This window comes from Brassica rapa, chromosome A09 (genome assembly GCF_000309985.2).
Source record: "Brassica rapa cultivar Chiifu-401-42 chromosome A09, CAAS_Brap_v3.01, whole genome shotgun sequence".
Taxonomy (NCBI): Eukaryota; Viridiplantae; Streptophyta; class Magnoliopsida; order Brassicales; family Brassicaceae; genus Brassica; species Brassica rapa.
This window is the reverse complement of record NC_024803.2, coordinates 25,104,254-25,116,804: the sequence shown is the minus strand read 5'-3', so window position 1 is coordinate 25,116,804 and position 12,551 is coordinate 25,104,254. Positions and strand designations below refer to the sequence as shown.

The 12,551-nt window shown below is 35.7% G+C and overlaps 2 protein-coding genes, 2 long non-coding RNA genes and 1 other non-coding gene across 15 annotated transcripts; 3 read left to right on the top strand and 2 right to left on the bottom strand.

Moving 5' to 3' along the window:
- The first annotated feature begins 947 nt into the window (after positions 1-947).
- Positions 948-7,086, top strand: LOC108869777. Of its 11 annotated transcripts, XR_004451523.1 has the most exons (8): positions 948-4,501; positions 4,703-4,712; positions 4,791-5,299; positions 5,372-5,427; positions 5,564-5,640; positions 5,738-6,193; positions 6,332-6,612; positions 6,694-7,086. It is a non-coding gene; the product is annotated as an uncharacterized LOC108869777 (long non-coding RNA). The 11 variants fall into 11 exon arrangements; XR_004451524.1 differs by lacking the exon at positions 4,703-4,712; XR_004451520.1 differs by having other exon boundaries at positions 4,709-5,299.
- A 720-nt stretch (positions 7,087-7,806) lies between these two features.
- Positions 7,807-9,065, bottom strand: LOC117128258. Its single transcript, XR_004451534.1, has 2 exons — positions 8,958-9,065; positions 7,807-8,921 (listed from the first exon to the last, which is right to left on the bottom strand). It is a non-coding gene; the product is annotated as an uncharacterized LOC117128258 (long non-coding RNA).
- Positions 9,066-9,113: 48 nt separating this feature from the next.
- Positions 9,114-9,566, top strand: LOC103840133. Its single transcript, XM_009116602.3, has one exon. It carries the CDS (start codon positions 9,287-9,289, stop codon positions 9,518-9,520), a length of 234 nt encoding a protein of 77 aa, XP_009114850.1. The 5' UTR covers positions 9,114-9,286; the 3' UTR covers positions 9,521-9,566.
- A 19-nt stretch (positions 9,567-9,585) lies between these two features.
- LOC103840131 lies at positions 9,586-12,505 on the top strand. Its single transcript, XM_033280314.1, has one exon. It carries the CDS (start codon positions 12,148-12,150, stop codon positions 12,391-12,393), a length of 246 nt encoding a protein of 81 aa, XP_033136205.1. The 5' UTR covers positions 9,586-12,147; the 3' UTR covers positions 12,394-12,505.
- LOC117128796 lies at positions 10,234-10,358 on the bottom strand. The gene has a single exon (XR_004452188.1). It is a non-coding gene; the product is annotated as a small nucleolar RNA snoR136 (small nucleolar RNA).
- Positions 12,506-12,551: the final 46 nt, after the last annotated feature.

Sequence of the window (12,551 nt, the reverse complement as noted above, 5' to 3'; positions counted from 1 at the left end):
TAAATAACAGTAATTCTAAAACAGTAAGGAAATAAGTGAACTGAAGAGAAGATCCAAGCGTGTTACAATCTAAAAGAATCTAAAAGAATGAAAGAGAAGATATGAAACTAAAGTAGCTATTAATAAATTTGCAGGTGTCATTTTAAATCATCATAATCCATCCTCCATTTTCAAAATTTAATTTTATAGTTTGTTTAAAAACTTACTTTGGTTAGAAGACAATTTTAACATATACAGCGAATGATCTAGAGAGAAGCAAAATCAAATAGAAAAAGCAAGAAAACAAGCTTCACATGGACGACTCATTCACTGATTTTTTTTTGTCGACTTACTCATTCTCACTGATTGAAATCCTGAAAACACATTTTTTATACATTTCTTTTTGGGGAAACTGACAAAGGTTTTTATGAGAATGTCCATCGTTTATAAGCTCAACGGCTTTGATCTGCTCTTCTTTTTCTCTCAGGATCTGACTTTGCGTGGCGTTTGCACTTTGCACCGCCAAAGGTCGGCTCCATACTCATAATTTAATTTTCTAACAGAAAGTACCTAATTTAATTTATAATCTTAGACAATTTGCAAAAAAAAAAAAACAAAATCTTAGACTTAAATAACAATTTTCATTTGGTGTTTGTGACATTCGGATAATATGTGTTGGTCTATTGGGTAAGGAACATATTCTTACCTTAGCTTTCTTGGATGAATGTAGCTAGCTAGTTGTCGCCTTTACACTTTTACAGCTTTCAGCCTTTCACGTTAAGTTCAACTCAAAAACTACATAACAATATGCCTTTTTTTTTTTGAGCAACTACAATATGCCTTTTATAACGGAAAGTTTTTGTGGCATATTTCTTCTTTCAATACTTATTTATTAATTAACACGAAATCAATTCGTTATTTGGTTATGATTAGAGATGGCAAAACCTGAACCTGCCCGCGGGCCCGGCCCGTTTGAACTTGCTGCGGGGCGGGATTGGTTACAAAAACTCAGGCCCGAATTTTTAGCGGGCCTAGCGGGTTGAGCTTGTGCGGGATTGGGCCAGAAGCGGGATGGGCTCGGTGTGTACCGCGGGACACTGCGGGACGCGCGAGGATCCGCAAAGACATCGTCACTTTCAGTCTTCAAGCTCTCACCGACAAAATAACCTGAGAGAAATGGCGATTAGAAAGCATGTCTCTTATGGCTTCTCTTCTTTGATCTCTTACGGCTTCTCTTCTTCCTCTTAAAGACAGGAGAGGGGAAGACAGTACATCTCTGCTATAGAGAGGAATATGTCTCATGTGAATGATAATTAAATCTGGAGCTGGTGATAAGAGCTGATAGACTTTAGGTTTGCATTTGTTGTGAATGGTTGCTTACGTACTGAATACTGATTGCTTCCTGTCCCGTCCCGTTCTTATCACCAGCAATCAGTATTCAGTACGTAAGCAACCATTCACAACAAATGCAAACCTAAAGTCTATCAGCTCTTATCACCAGCTCCAGATTTAATTATCATTCACATGAGACATATTCCTCTCTATAGCAGAGATGTACTGTCTTCCCCTCTCCTGTCTTTAAGAGGAAGAAGAGAAGCCGTAAGAGATCAAAGAAGAGAAGCCATAAGAGACATGCTTTCTAATCGCCATTTCTCTCAGGTTATTTTGTCGGTGAGAGCTTGAAGACTGAAAGTGACGATGTCTTTGCGGATCCTCGCGCGTCCCGCAGTGTCCCGCGGTACACACCGAGCCCATCCCGCTTCTGGCCCAATCCCGCACAAGCTCAACCCGCTAGGCCCGCTAAAAATTCGGGCCTGAGTTTTTGTAACCAATCCCGCCCCGCAGCAAGTTCAAACGGGCCGGGCCCGCGGGCAGGTTCAGGTTTTGCCATCTCTACATGTATTGATCCCATCTGATAAGGCAAACGAAAATTTCCACCTACTTATCAACAAACCTAAACCCAAATTTTAAACCGATTAATGAGTCCAGGGTCTAGAATCTAGATATAACACGTAGTATGCCTAATTCTATATATTTCCAGTTGAACAAATATTGGTCAACTGTTTTACAAAAAAAAAAAAAATTGGTCAACTAAGTAATTTGCTTGTGCTCCTTACAAAATAATTAAATCATAACGATTAATTATTATTTTTATTTATAGATAAATTTAAAATAATTTTTTAATTTCTATCAAACAACTTATTTATCATTCAAAATTTAGGTGGTATGAAAAACTAGACCGAAATAAAACAATTAATATAATACAACTCCTTATGATAGCATGTCGATATCTTATATTAGCTAATGAATCTAGAGAAATATTTTCAGAACAGAGAAGATAAATAATGGAAAAGTCATTAAATATATCTTTCAGTCATGATAGTTTTCTTAATTCCATGGAAAGCTTGGTCATTCTTGTGGATCTTAAATCATTGTGATTAGCTCTCTACAGTCGGTGCCAAAAAACTTGGCACGTCGATATTTGTAGCATGCATTCCATTATCCAAGATAACGTTTCAAGTTCTGAATGTAGAGATGATATTCTTCTTCTTTGGTTTCTGGACCCAAAAGTTGCACTTCCCTCTGGAGTTCTTTCATATTCATCCACGACCACTAAAAAGTACGTCATATGTCCACGAATCTCTGAGATTGCATTTTCTGTAGTGGGTTGTCTAATTTCTGGTATATCCTTATGTTTGTTGTTAGCTTCAAACCAAACATGACATTCTGACTCAACATGTCGAACAGTTTTCAATGAGTCCATGTTTATCTCTCCGGACAATTTTCATTCTTTGCTTTCCAAATATACTAGATTATCCAAGGACATAGATCTCTATCCAAATATGGGTCTTCAATATCGTTCTTTCGATAGAAAAAAATCCATATTATGCATTGCTCGAGGAAGAGAAACTCAAGAGTGGGGTAGGGGTTACTGCTAGTGCACATATTTGTGTATAGGCTCGAGGAAGGGAAACTCAAGAAGGCATTCAAAAATGGCATGATTGACTGTTTTATTCTTAGCTTCACATCTTGGACAATGATTATTGCATCGCATATGGCGATGAATTAAAATACTACTAACATCTAGCTGACCCGATTTCCATATAAGATGATGAATGATCATGTCTTCACTACCATTTTAGTGTGTTTCAATTGGACTTTTGTTGTGCCGGGTTTATGTGATAAATCTTGTTTGAGTAGTAAAGTAGGGTTAGGTTAACGGCACCTGATAAGAGACAGTCATGTCGAGTCTGGGGATATATTAATATATACCGTAGGTAAACACATAAAAAAATCATACACTTTGTAAGTGAGGTATTCACGTAGGAAATGTGGGATCGTAGTCTGATTTGGATGCTCTACACGAATGTTGAGATGGAGGGGTTGAGACCTTTGTGGATTAACACTAGGTCCTAGATGTTTAGGTTGTTTGTTGTTTGTTGCATTCTGGTTAATATTAGTTTGTGACTTTGTATTTGTTGTGTTAGATGGTATGAGGTGAGTTATTAGGTTCCTAAAACCCATCTTCACTAAAGAATTCAGTACTCACTTCTTTTCTTGTAGTTACTACATACGAGAAACTGTATGTGTAGAAGTTCGTGTGGTACCATCTTTTGAAGAATTGAATTTACTTTATCATATTTAAAATTTAAAATACTTTCTTAAGTTACTGTAAGGCCTTGCTTGAAATAAAGAAAGTGTTAGAAACTAAATTTTGTTATTGTCGAAAGTAAAATCCTCAGAACTGTTGAAAGGACACGATGGTTCGCTTTGTGGCACAGTCATGTGTCTTGTAAACTCATTCCTGGTCCTTGGTTGTTGTTAAGGAAGGCGCAGCACCGGCCTACTATTTGTAAGCCCAAGAGCCAAATTTTATTTGGCCTTCTATAAATTATTATTTTAATAAAGACATATAAACATAAAAAGATATCTCCTCTAGATTCGTATTTTGTAATCTGATTCAGCTTCTCAAATAAATTACCAGCACAGTTATACATGAGTTTTCTGTTTATTTCGGCCTCTAAAATAAGTAAATATTTCTACGGCTCTAAATAGGAAAATAGGCTTTTAAATTCTCGACTATTTGAAATCATCTATACTATACTAAAAGTTCTTAAACTAGAGTTTTTAGAGTGTCCACGTAGGCATGGATATTCCAGCCACTCATAAGTTAAGAATGTGCCATGTCATCAGATACATTCTTGACTTGCTATTTGCCGATTAGCCTCCGTCGACGAACAAATTTTCTCGATTCACCTTCTCCCACAAACTGTTACATCTCTCACAATGCCCAATCGAAATCAATTCTGAAAACTGAAGAGAATATTATGGCTTCTCAATTACTTCACTGCTTGATGCTCATTATATAAGCTGTCCAGGATAGTGAGTTAAGATTCACCTCCTTATCACAAGAAAGCCAAACCGATAGCTGGTTCTGCCTTTCAGGAGAATCGGCCAAACTCTCAGAAGAACATCCAGTAGCTCCAGTAGCTGAGAACAGAAGCTGTGATCTCAGCTCCAGGTAAATTCAGAAATCGTATTAGGTTGTTCTGTTTCATTCGATTCTCTCGGCAATAGATGAAATCGTCTGAATATGTTGATGGAAACCCTATGTTGCCGACCGAATGACATCCATTGTTCATGTATCAAGTACTTTTAATTTTCCCTTACACAATCGTCAATTGTACTTTCTTATATTCTAAACTTTATTTTTTGATGACAGCAACAGTATGGTGCCAACACGTCACTCCATAGCTTATGATGATTACCTTCAGATCAGTCTTTGTAAGTGATTTTTTTTCATTCAGCAGGATGTGTGACATGCTTTTCACAGCAACCTCTCACCCCCTTGCTGAATTTATCTTCTTTCTTGACAACCATTGTCGACAATGGATTGACATGGAGAGAATATACATTAAGGTAAAGAGTATGCATAAGCTTGCTTCCACATCTTTCTCAGTCTCTCGCTCTATTTCTTCTGATTAGCTTATTGGTGAATTCTGAAGCTTTCTTGATTGGATCAGTGGTCGAGACGATAGAGAGCCTTGCATTGGAGACCACAAAGAGGCGTACCTATAAAATCTGTGTCTATACATTACTGATTACTCCCTGGGCTCTTTGAATATTTCCTCCATCCCTAAGTGTTGATTAAGAGACATACTTCTTGCTTCTCTTTGCTTAATTAATAACCATTTCCAGCTTTTTGTAGATATCCAAAGGAATCAGACAAAATCATGCTTGCGAAGCAGACTTCCTCAGGGTGATTAAGTTGCTTAACTAGACAATAAGAGTGGTGCTCGAGTATATGAATGATCCAAAGGTTGGTAGTTCTTTTCTCTGTCTTTTGTTTGTGTCTACAAAACGTTTTTAATGGTAGTTTTGTTTCATACAGGAACATGGAAAGAAGAGAGGAAATAATCTTCTTGCTTCTGTGCAAGTGATTGGAAGGTGCATATAAACAGTCTTTATTCTAAAAAATTACCGTTCATTTTGTTTCTTTTTAATGTCTCTTTTTTTCCTATAAAAAAATTACTTTCTACATTGGTGAAGTTTCTGCTCATGTGATCGTTATTTGCTGCTTCAGGGAGTTTTGAGTACTCCTTATGGAAGAACATTGATAGTCTCTGTCACTTCAGCTTTCACTGAACATTGATAATCCAGGTTCGTTAGCTAAGGATCCTGTCCATTTTTTTTACTCTATTACAACGCTGTTACCGTAATGCCTCCCAGGACAACTTGGTCTTACTTTTTTTTACAGCCCTTTTGGGTCCACTTGCTTCTTACAAGTTAAAATATTTAGCAATCGTCAATAGCAGAGCTGAACATTTGTTCGAAGTGATCAACTCGAGAGATGATGTGCTTAGGACGTGGATGAGACGGTATATGTATCTCAGGTATGTGGAAGCTAGATTAGCGGATAGGATTCTCCATGCAGATGAGATATTGAAATATGGGTTTTGCTTGAATGTGATTAAGACTTCTTTATGTCCTTTGGAAGTTTTGAAGAATATGCAGGAGGAGGCTGTGAGGGATGATGATATTGTCTTCAAGGGTCTACCATCCACTGAGCCATTCTAGGTGTTCAATGGGATTAGTAAATTCTGTAAGAAGAGGGTTACAACTCCTGGTATCATCTCTCTGGCCAAGGGTGTGAAAGCAGAGTTTGAACCTCATCCTCCGATTGTTACTCATGCTTGAATGATCTAACGAGCATGTAAAATTACTTTTCATGTCTTCTTTATATGCTTGCTAGAATATATGAATGTTTGATGTCATCCTCCTTAGTATTTTCTTGACAGAGAGATTCTGTTTGTTATTGTTTTGATACTGTGTATGTTTGTTTCCATGACAGAGAGATTCACCAAAAATACCAGATCGCTTGATTGTGTGTAGTGGTTAGTAAGCATCATAGGCCGCTACTGTTTACCCAATGCATCCATGGCTAGCCACCTCTTCTTACTAAGAAGCGTCAGCCCCAATAAATGGAATTGTAAGGTTAGCTTCTTCGTAAGTTTCTCTTCGTGATTCCAATCTGAGGAGCGTAGATATGGGGAAAAATATAGCTCCAGATGCAGAGCTTCACTTTTATATAGGCAAAGACAGATTTGTGAGAATAACTCTTTACACCGAAAGGTCGGTAAGCTCATATACAACTCCTCAAGCTGTTCCTCAGTCTGTTATTTTTTTATTGCCTAAAGTAAATTATTTGTGCAGATTCTTCTGATGGCTTGCACACGGGTTAATGGCATCAACAAGCAAGGAAACATCACTATGCTAGATAAAAATGGAGGGGAGAAACATGTGGTGAATCTTCTGCAGAGCAAAATAAAAAACAGAACCATCTTAATGTGGAGCATCTTTGCCTCACGTCTGTGTATTCCGTTCGACGTTGGCTAGCAGTGGCGGAAAGTTTTGTTCTATTACTTGGGTTTTAAGTTATCATTTGGCTGCTGGAACATGAGTTAAAAGAGACATTGTCATCTTCTTATATCAAATCCATGAAAAGACTATCAGGATTTACTGTGTTATGGGTAATTGTTATAGCTTTCAAGAAAATTATGAGATATTGTGTTCAAATGCATTTCAAAATAAGTGAAGAGATTCTAAGAAAAGGTGCAGTTCTCTTATTTGGCTTTGGGCACCTTCTGATTTTTAGGAGTTTCTGCAAATAGCTGGCGAAAAAAAAAGACTCTAGATGCCAATTTTCATGGCATGAGCATGACGCACATCAGTCATCAAACATCATTATAAGTGGCATTTCATATATATTTTGAAAACCCATTAGATTCTTTAATACTGTAAATAATAAGTTAGTTTTAAAAAACTCAAAAATTCTAAAACCAAAAACAAAGCTTGAAAGTTTGAACCAGTTGTTATTAACGATGTATTTTCATGGAATTCTATGAATAATTTTATCTAATGTCCTTGAAGTACTTCTAAATATGAATGATGAACTGGATTATAATTCAAAGTTAAAAAAAATGTTTTATTACACTCATTTCAAATTCGATATAGACATATTTATAATATGGCGACAATATATATATATATATATATTAAATACAAAAATATTTTTCAAAATCCGGGCGTAGCCCGGAAGAATCTCTAGTTAATTTTAATATTCAACTATCACTTACGCAGATTTAATTTTGAAGTTATTGTTGACTGCACAAAATCAGACTTAAAAAATTAAACATTATTTATTAAATAGAAACACGAATTACAAGAATCTATGCTATCTGATCGATTTGGCTTTCATAAACCCATAAATCTCTAAATCTATGCTATCTCAGCGATTCCGGGAGAGAAAAACGGATATTGTTACTAAAAAAAAGGAATCATGTTCTCCATTTTCAATATCGGAAGTTTTATATTCTCACTGAAACTTTCTTTTTTTTCACCAAAAATCGTTTGAACTCGATTAAAATCTCCTCCATTATCTTACATAGTTAATTTTAAGAATTTCTGGGTTTTTAAAAGCTAAACCAATCTTTTTACTAATTTTAATTCATGTAATAATTAACATTTAACTTTTTAATATCTGATTTTGTGCAGTCAACGATATTTTTTGAATTAAATCTCCAGAAGAGTTAGTTGGATATTAAAAGTGATGATTTCTAATAGTCGGGGATTTAAAAGCACATTTTCTAGGCCCGAAACCCATATTTAGGTTGCTTCTGTTCAGGTCGGTTCTGGAGAGGCGAATGTTATACCTTTTGTGGGTTGTTCTCTTCGGAACAGTGAATATTGTAACAAAAAACAAGCGATTTGTAATCGGCCCAATAAGCCGCATATGCACGTTATAAACCCTTTTTATTAGCAACATATAAATGCATAAACTAATAAGTTTTTAACATATTTATTTTCGTTTCGAGGTGGTGGAAACGCAATTTCGAGTGATACGACATGCCTAAACACGAGAAGGAAAAGCCATGTGAATGGGGGGACCCACGACGCAAACAATTTAAGATTCAATAACGGCCTTCCATTGTGTATCTATCCACATTCAAGTTTCAAACCCAACTTGGACCAGATTAGGCTGATTCGTGCTCCGTCTTCTCTTCAGCGCGTGTTACCTACGCCACACCCTTTCTCAAAATTTATCAATCAAAAGGATTCTTTCGGTGAATTATAATTGAAACTTCCTTCAACTAGATTGCACGTAAAGAAACGAATACACTTATACACATCCTGTTTTCTCAATAATGCACGCTTACAACCTTTATTCTTTCGGTGAATTCTAATTAAACTTTTTCGTTCCTGGTAGTAATATTTGTAAAAGCGTTTACATCCATGTTATTTTATAAAGACATTCAAAATATCATAAGTACAAGTAACAGTATAATAATTTATAAATACAAAACTATAAACTAATTTTCCTAATGAAATATCATATATTAATTTTTTTTGAGAATTTCTATGAGATATGTGCGTTAATTTACCTTCTTTTTTTTTTTTGATCAAATGCGTTAATTTACCTTTATGTTACCCCTTTCAATACGGAAAACGAAAGTGGATTACTTGCGAATGACTGTATCATGTGAGAATCTGACAGGGTGACATGACATATGCTTTTTTTTTTTCGTCAAGAAGCAACTTGGAAATAAATTGCTGGGGAAAGCCACCAAAATTCTTCACTCTTCCCATTCAACACGGTCTCTCTGACTCTCTCTCTGTATATAAATAAACTCTATTTGTCATTGTAAATCATAAAAACCTCACAAACACATTTCTTAATTTGAAAATCTCTCTCTCTCTCTGGAAACTTCAAAGTCTCTTGGTCTTGTTTATTATCTTACTTTACATCATGAACTCGATGTTCAGTGCCTTCGACGCCCTCTTCGTAGAGCTTATGGGAAAGAACCTTATGGTTTCTTCGCTTAACGCTAGCTCCACCGCCACCCCCAAACCTGCCGTACTGCAAACGCAGACGCAGAAGGAGGAAAACGCAAGCAATAAGATAAGTTTGGTGCAGAAGACTCCGAGGTTTGCTCTGGAGCTCGACGGTCTCCACTGCTTCGAGACAATAGTCCGTTCTTGATTTTGATTCGTATTGGTCCGTCTTGTAGCTTGACCTCGAGATCAAGTATGGTTTCTTCGCTTAACGCTAGCTCCACCGCCACCCCAAACCTGCCGTACTGCAAACGCAGACGCAGAAGGAGGAAAACGCAAGCAATAAGATAAGTTTGGTGCAGAAGACTCCGAGGTTTGCTCTGGAGCTCGACGGTCTCCACTGCTTCGAGACAATAGTCCGTTCTTGATTTTGATTCGTATTGGTCCGTCTTGTAGCTTGACCTCGAGATCAAGAAACAAATTTTCTGAGATTGTTATTTTTATTGGATTTATTCATTATATCATGTGTTTGTGAATACATTTTGTAATAATATCGATTGATTATGTATAATTTATTTTATATATTTCTTATCAATTTAGTTAAAGTCGAACCAGAAGTAACATAACAAATTTCAATATTGGTATTCTTGAGTTTGCTCATAGCCTCGAACTTTAGATTCTTGGAAATACATCATCAGATTAGTCGTATTCTTAAAATCGAATCCAAATTAAAACATTAGATTGTTTCAAAAAAAAAAACAACTAAAATATTAGATTAAACAGAACTAAAGAACATATTACATATGGATTGAAACAAAACCAAAAGCGAGATTAGGTGTACCCTACTTGATAAAGTGTAGTTTCATGGTTAATTAATTTTTTTTTTTTTGAACTGATTCTTTAACAGAGTAAAACAAAAGAGAATATTGTTCCCCGACGTCCTAAGAAACATCATTGTAATTGAAGAACAGGATAGCGAGGGGAGTTTTACAAAAAAAAAAAAAAGGATAGCGAGGGGAACTAAATTTAATGGTTAATTAATTTTTATATAAGATAATTTAATAAATTGGCATCCAAGCAAATGGAACAAAGATGATAAGTTGATAACTATTCCCTTGCATTCCAAGTGTATGGTTTAGGATGTGTTCTCTATTCCCTTCCCTAGTTTAGAATGTGTTTTCTATTCCCTTGCCTAATTTAACATTACGTAGTCCGGATAAAGAACACGATATATTCAACATAACGATATTGGACATTTGTGCATATATAGATACAAACAAATTAACTTTGTAAACAATATAAATAGAACTGCAACACGCAAAAGTGTTATTAGTCGCACAAATAAAATTCAACCTTGCGGAGGGGTTGGCGTATGTATTAAAACAATATCCGTTTATATACTAAAACAACCATCCAGAAAAGTTCACAATACACATATACCATTTCTAACGATGTCTTACAAACATGTATCTAGCTAGCTAAAGAACCAGATATATTCAACTTTTGTAGTTGAAATTTGACCATGTACTGGTTTATATGACTTTGTTTATGTTTGACTCGGCTGGCTCTACTACAACTTTCCAAAAGTCAATAATAGTACTCCAAGAAATACTTTTCATTGAACTGCGATTAAAAGTCAATGAATTCTATAAACAGTTGAGGCTGTCTAAACTCTCATGTCACCAAACACATAGAATTGGGAGTGGTGTGCACTATAAAATCAGTTATCCGATCCACGAGGTTACTAAACCATTATTGCGAGGTTCACAGGCTGTTGATTTCCATTAGTTCTTGTTAACTAGCTATATTAGCATCCGTATTTAGTGAAGATTTATATGTACACATAATCTGAAGACGTTTCCACAATAGTAAGGAAAACATCTCCTCATGTCCATAAGAAAAACTCTATACAGTATTAGTTATTCACCAAAAAAGTAATAAATTTTGGTTGACAGGATTCCTGCTCCCGACTCTGGAGGGAAATCAAGTTGGAATGGAAAATTGGAAATAGTTATAAACTGGTGAGCATTGAAAAAGAGCGTTATTGGTCAAACTACATTCTCCAACTAATAATGTTTACCACAAAATAGTGAAGTAAGACTTGCCAAAGAAAATGTTCGTTTTTCATTTGATAACGGAATTTAACCGTAAGACTCAGCTTTTGTAAAATGTCAATGTATTGAATTGTTTTTAAATAACAGGATATCGGATCGGTCAATGTCTTCTAAAGCATGTTAATTTATATTTTTGTTAGTTGGGTCTAAATAAGTTGGCTAACCTTGCCTTTATCACCCAAATATTTTTTGAGATAAAAATTTTTCTTCAAACCAAACAAATGACCTAATTCTGTTTTTGTTTTTGGCTACCGGAATACCTAATCAACACCAAAAAGACAACTAAATATTAGTTTCGAAATGGAACCAAACATTAACTACTATGTAGATCATAGTTTTCATGAACCAGGTCCAGGTCTATCTAACCCAAAAACACAAGAATAATTAACATAAAGCACAAACATGTTCCATCCTATAATAAGATTCATGGGTGACCATTACTTTTTTCATACCAAAAAAAGTAATTGGATTTGATAAATTAAATTCAAGGGAGAATTGGTGAAATGACCAAAACAGAAAACGAAATTAAAATTTTATAGAGAAGGTAGAGATAGACAGGAGAAAAAAAAGAGAGAAAATAATGGAAAAAAAATGGAAATCTTCAACTTCGCTTTCCTAATCCAACACGGCCTAGTTTCGTCGCGTCTTTATAAACATTCTTTTATATAAAAGCAAAACCAAAGCTTAAGTTTAGTCATAATCTCTCCTAATTCTTGAGATAATGAATTCGATGTTCAGTGCTTTCGACGCCATGTGCGCTGAGATGATGGGCAAGAAAGTCACCGCTGCGTCTTACATCTGCAACCGCTCTGAAATCAACGCCGCTTCTTCCGGCGGCGGCGGTCAAACCGTGGCTTCGCTGAAGAAAGACGAAAAAGCTACAAACTTGGCGGCGGCAGCGAAGCAACCGAGGTTTGCTCTTGAGCTCGACGGGCTTCAATTCTTCGAAACCATTGTTCGTTCTTGATTCCAACCCAAATATTACATATCTTTTTCTGAGTCTTTCTTGTTTTCTTCTTCTTTCCGAATGTAAATACAATTTTTTTTTGGAAAAATATAATCAAACACTTTTGCAGTTTTATGATTGCTCCTGTTTCCTTTTCTGATTCTTGAATACTGTACATA

Coding starts and splice junctions, on each gene's coding strand:
- LOC103840131 (XM_033280314.1), top strand. CDS start 12,148: ATGAATTCGATGTTCAGTGCTTTCGACGCCATGTGCGCTGAGATGATG.
- LOC103840133 (XM_009116602.3), top strand. CDS start 9,287: ATGAACTCGATGTTCAGTGCCTTCGACGCCCTCTTCGTAGAGCTTATG.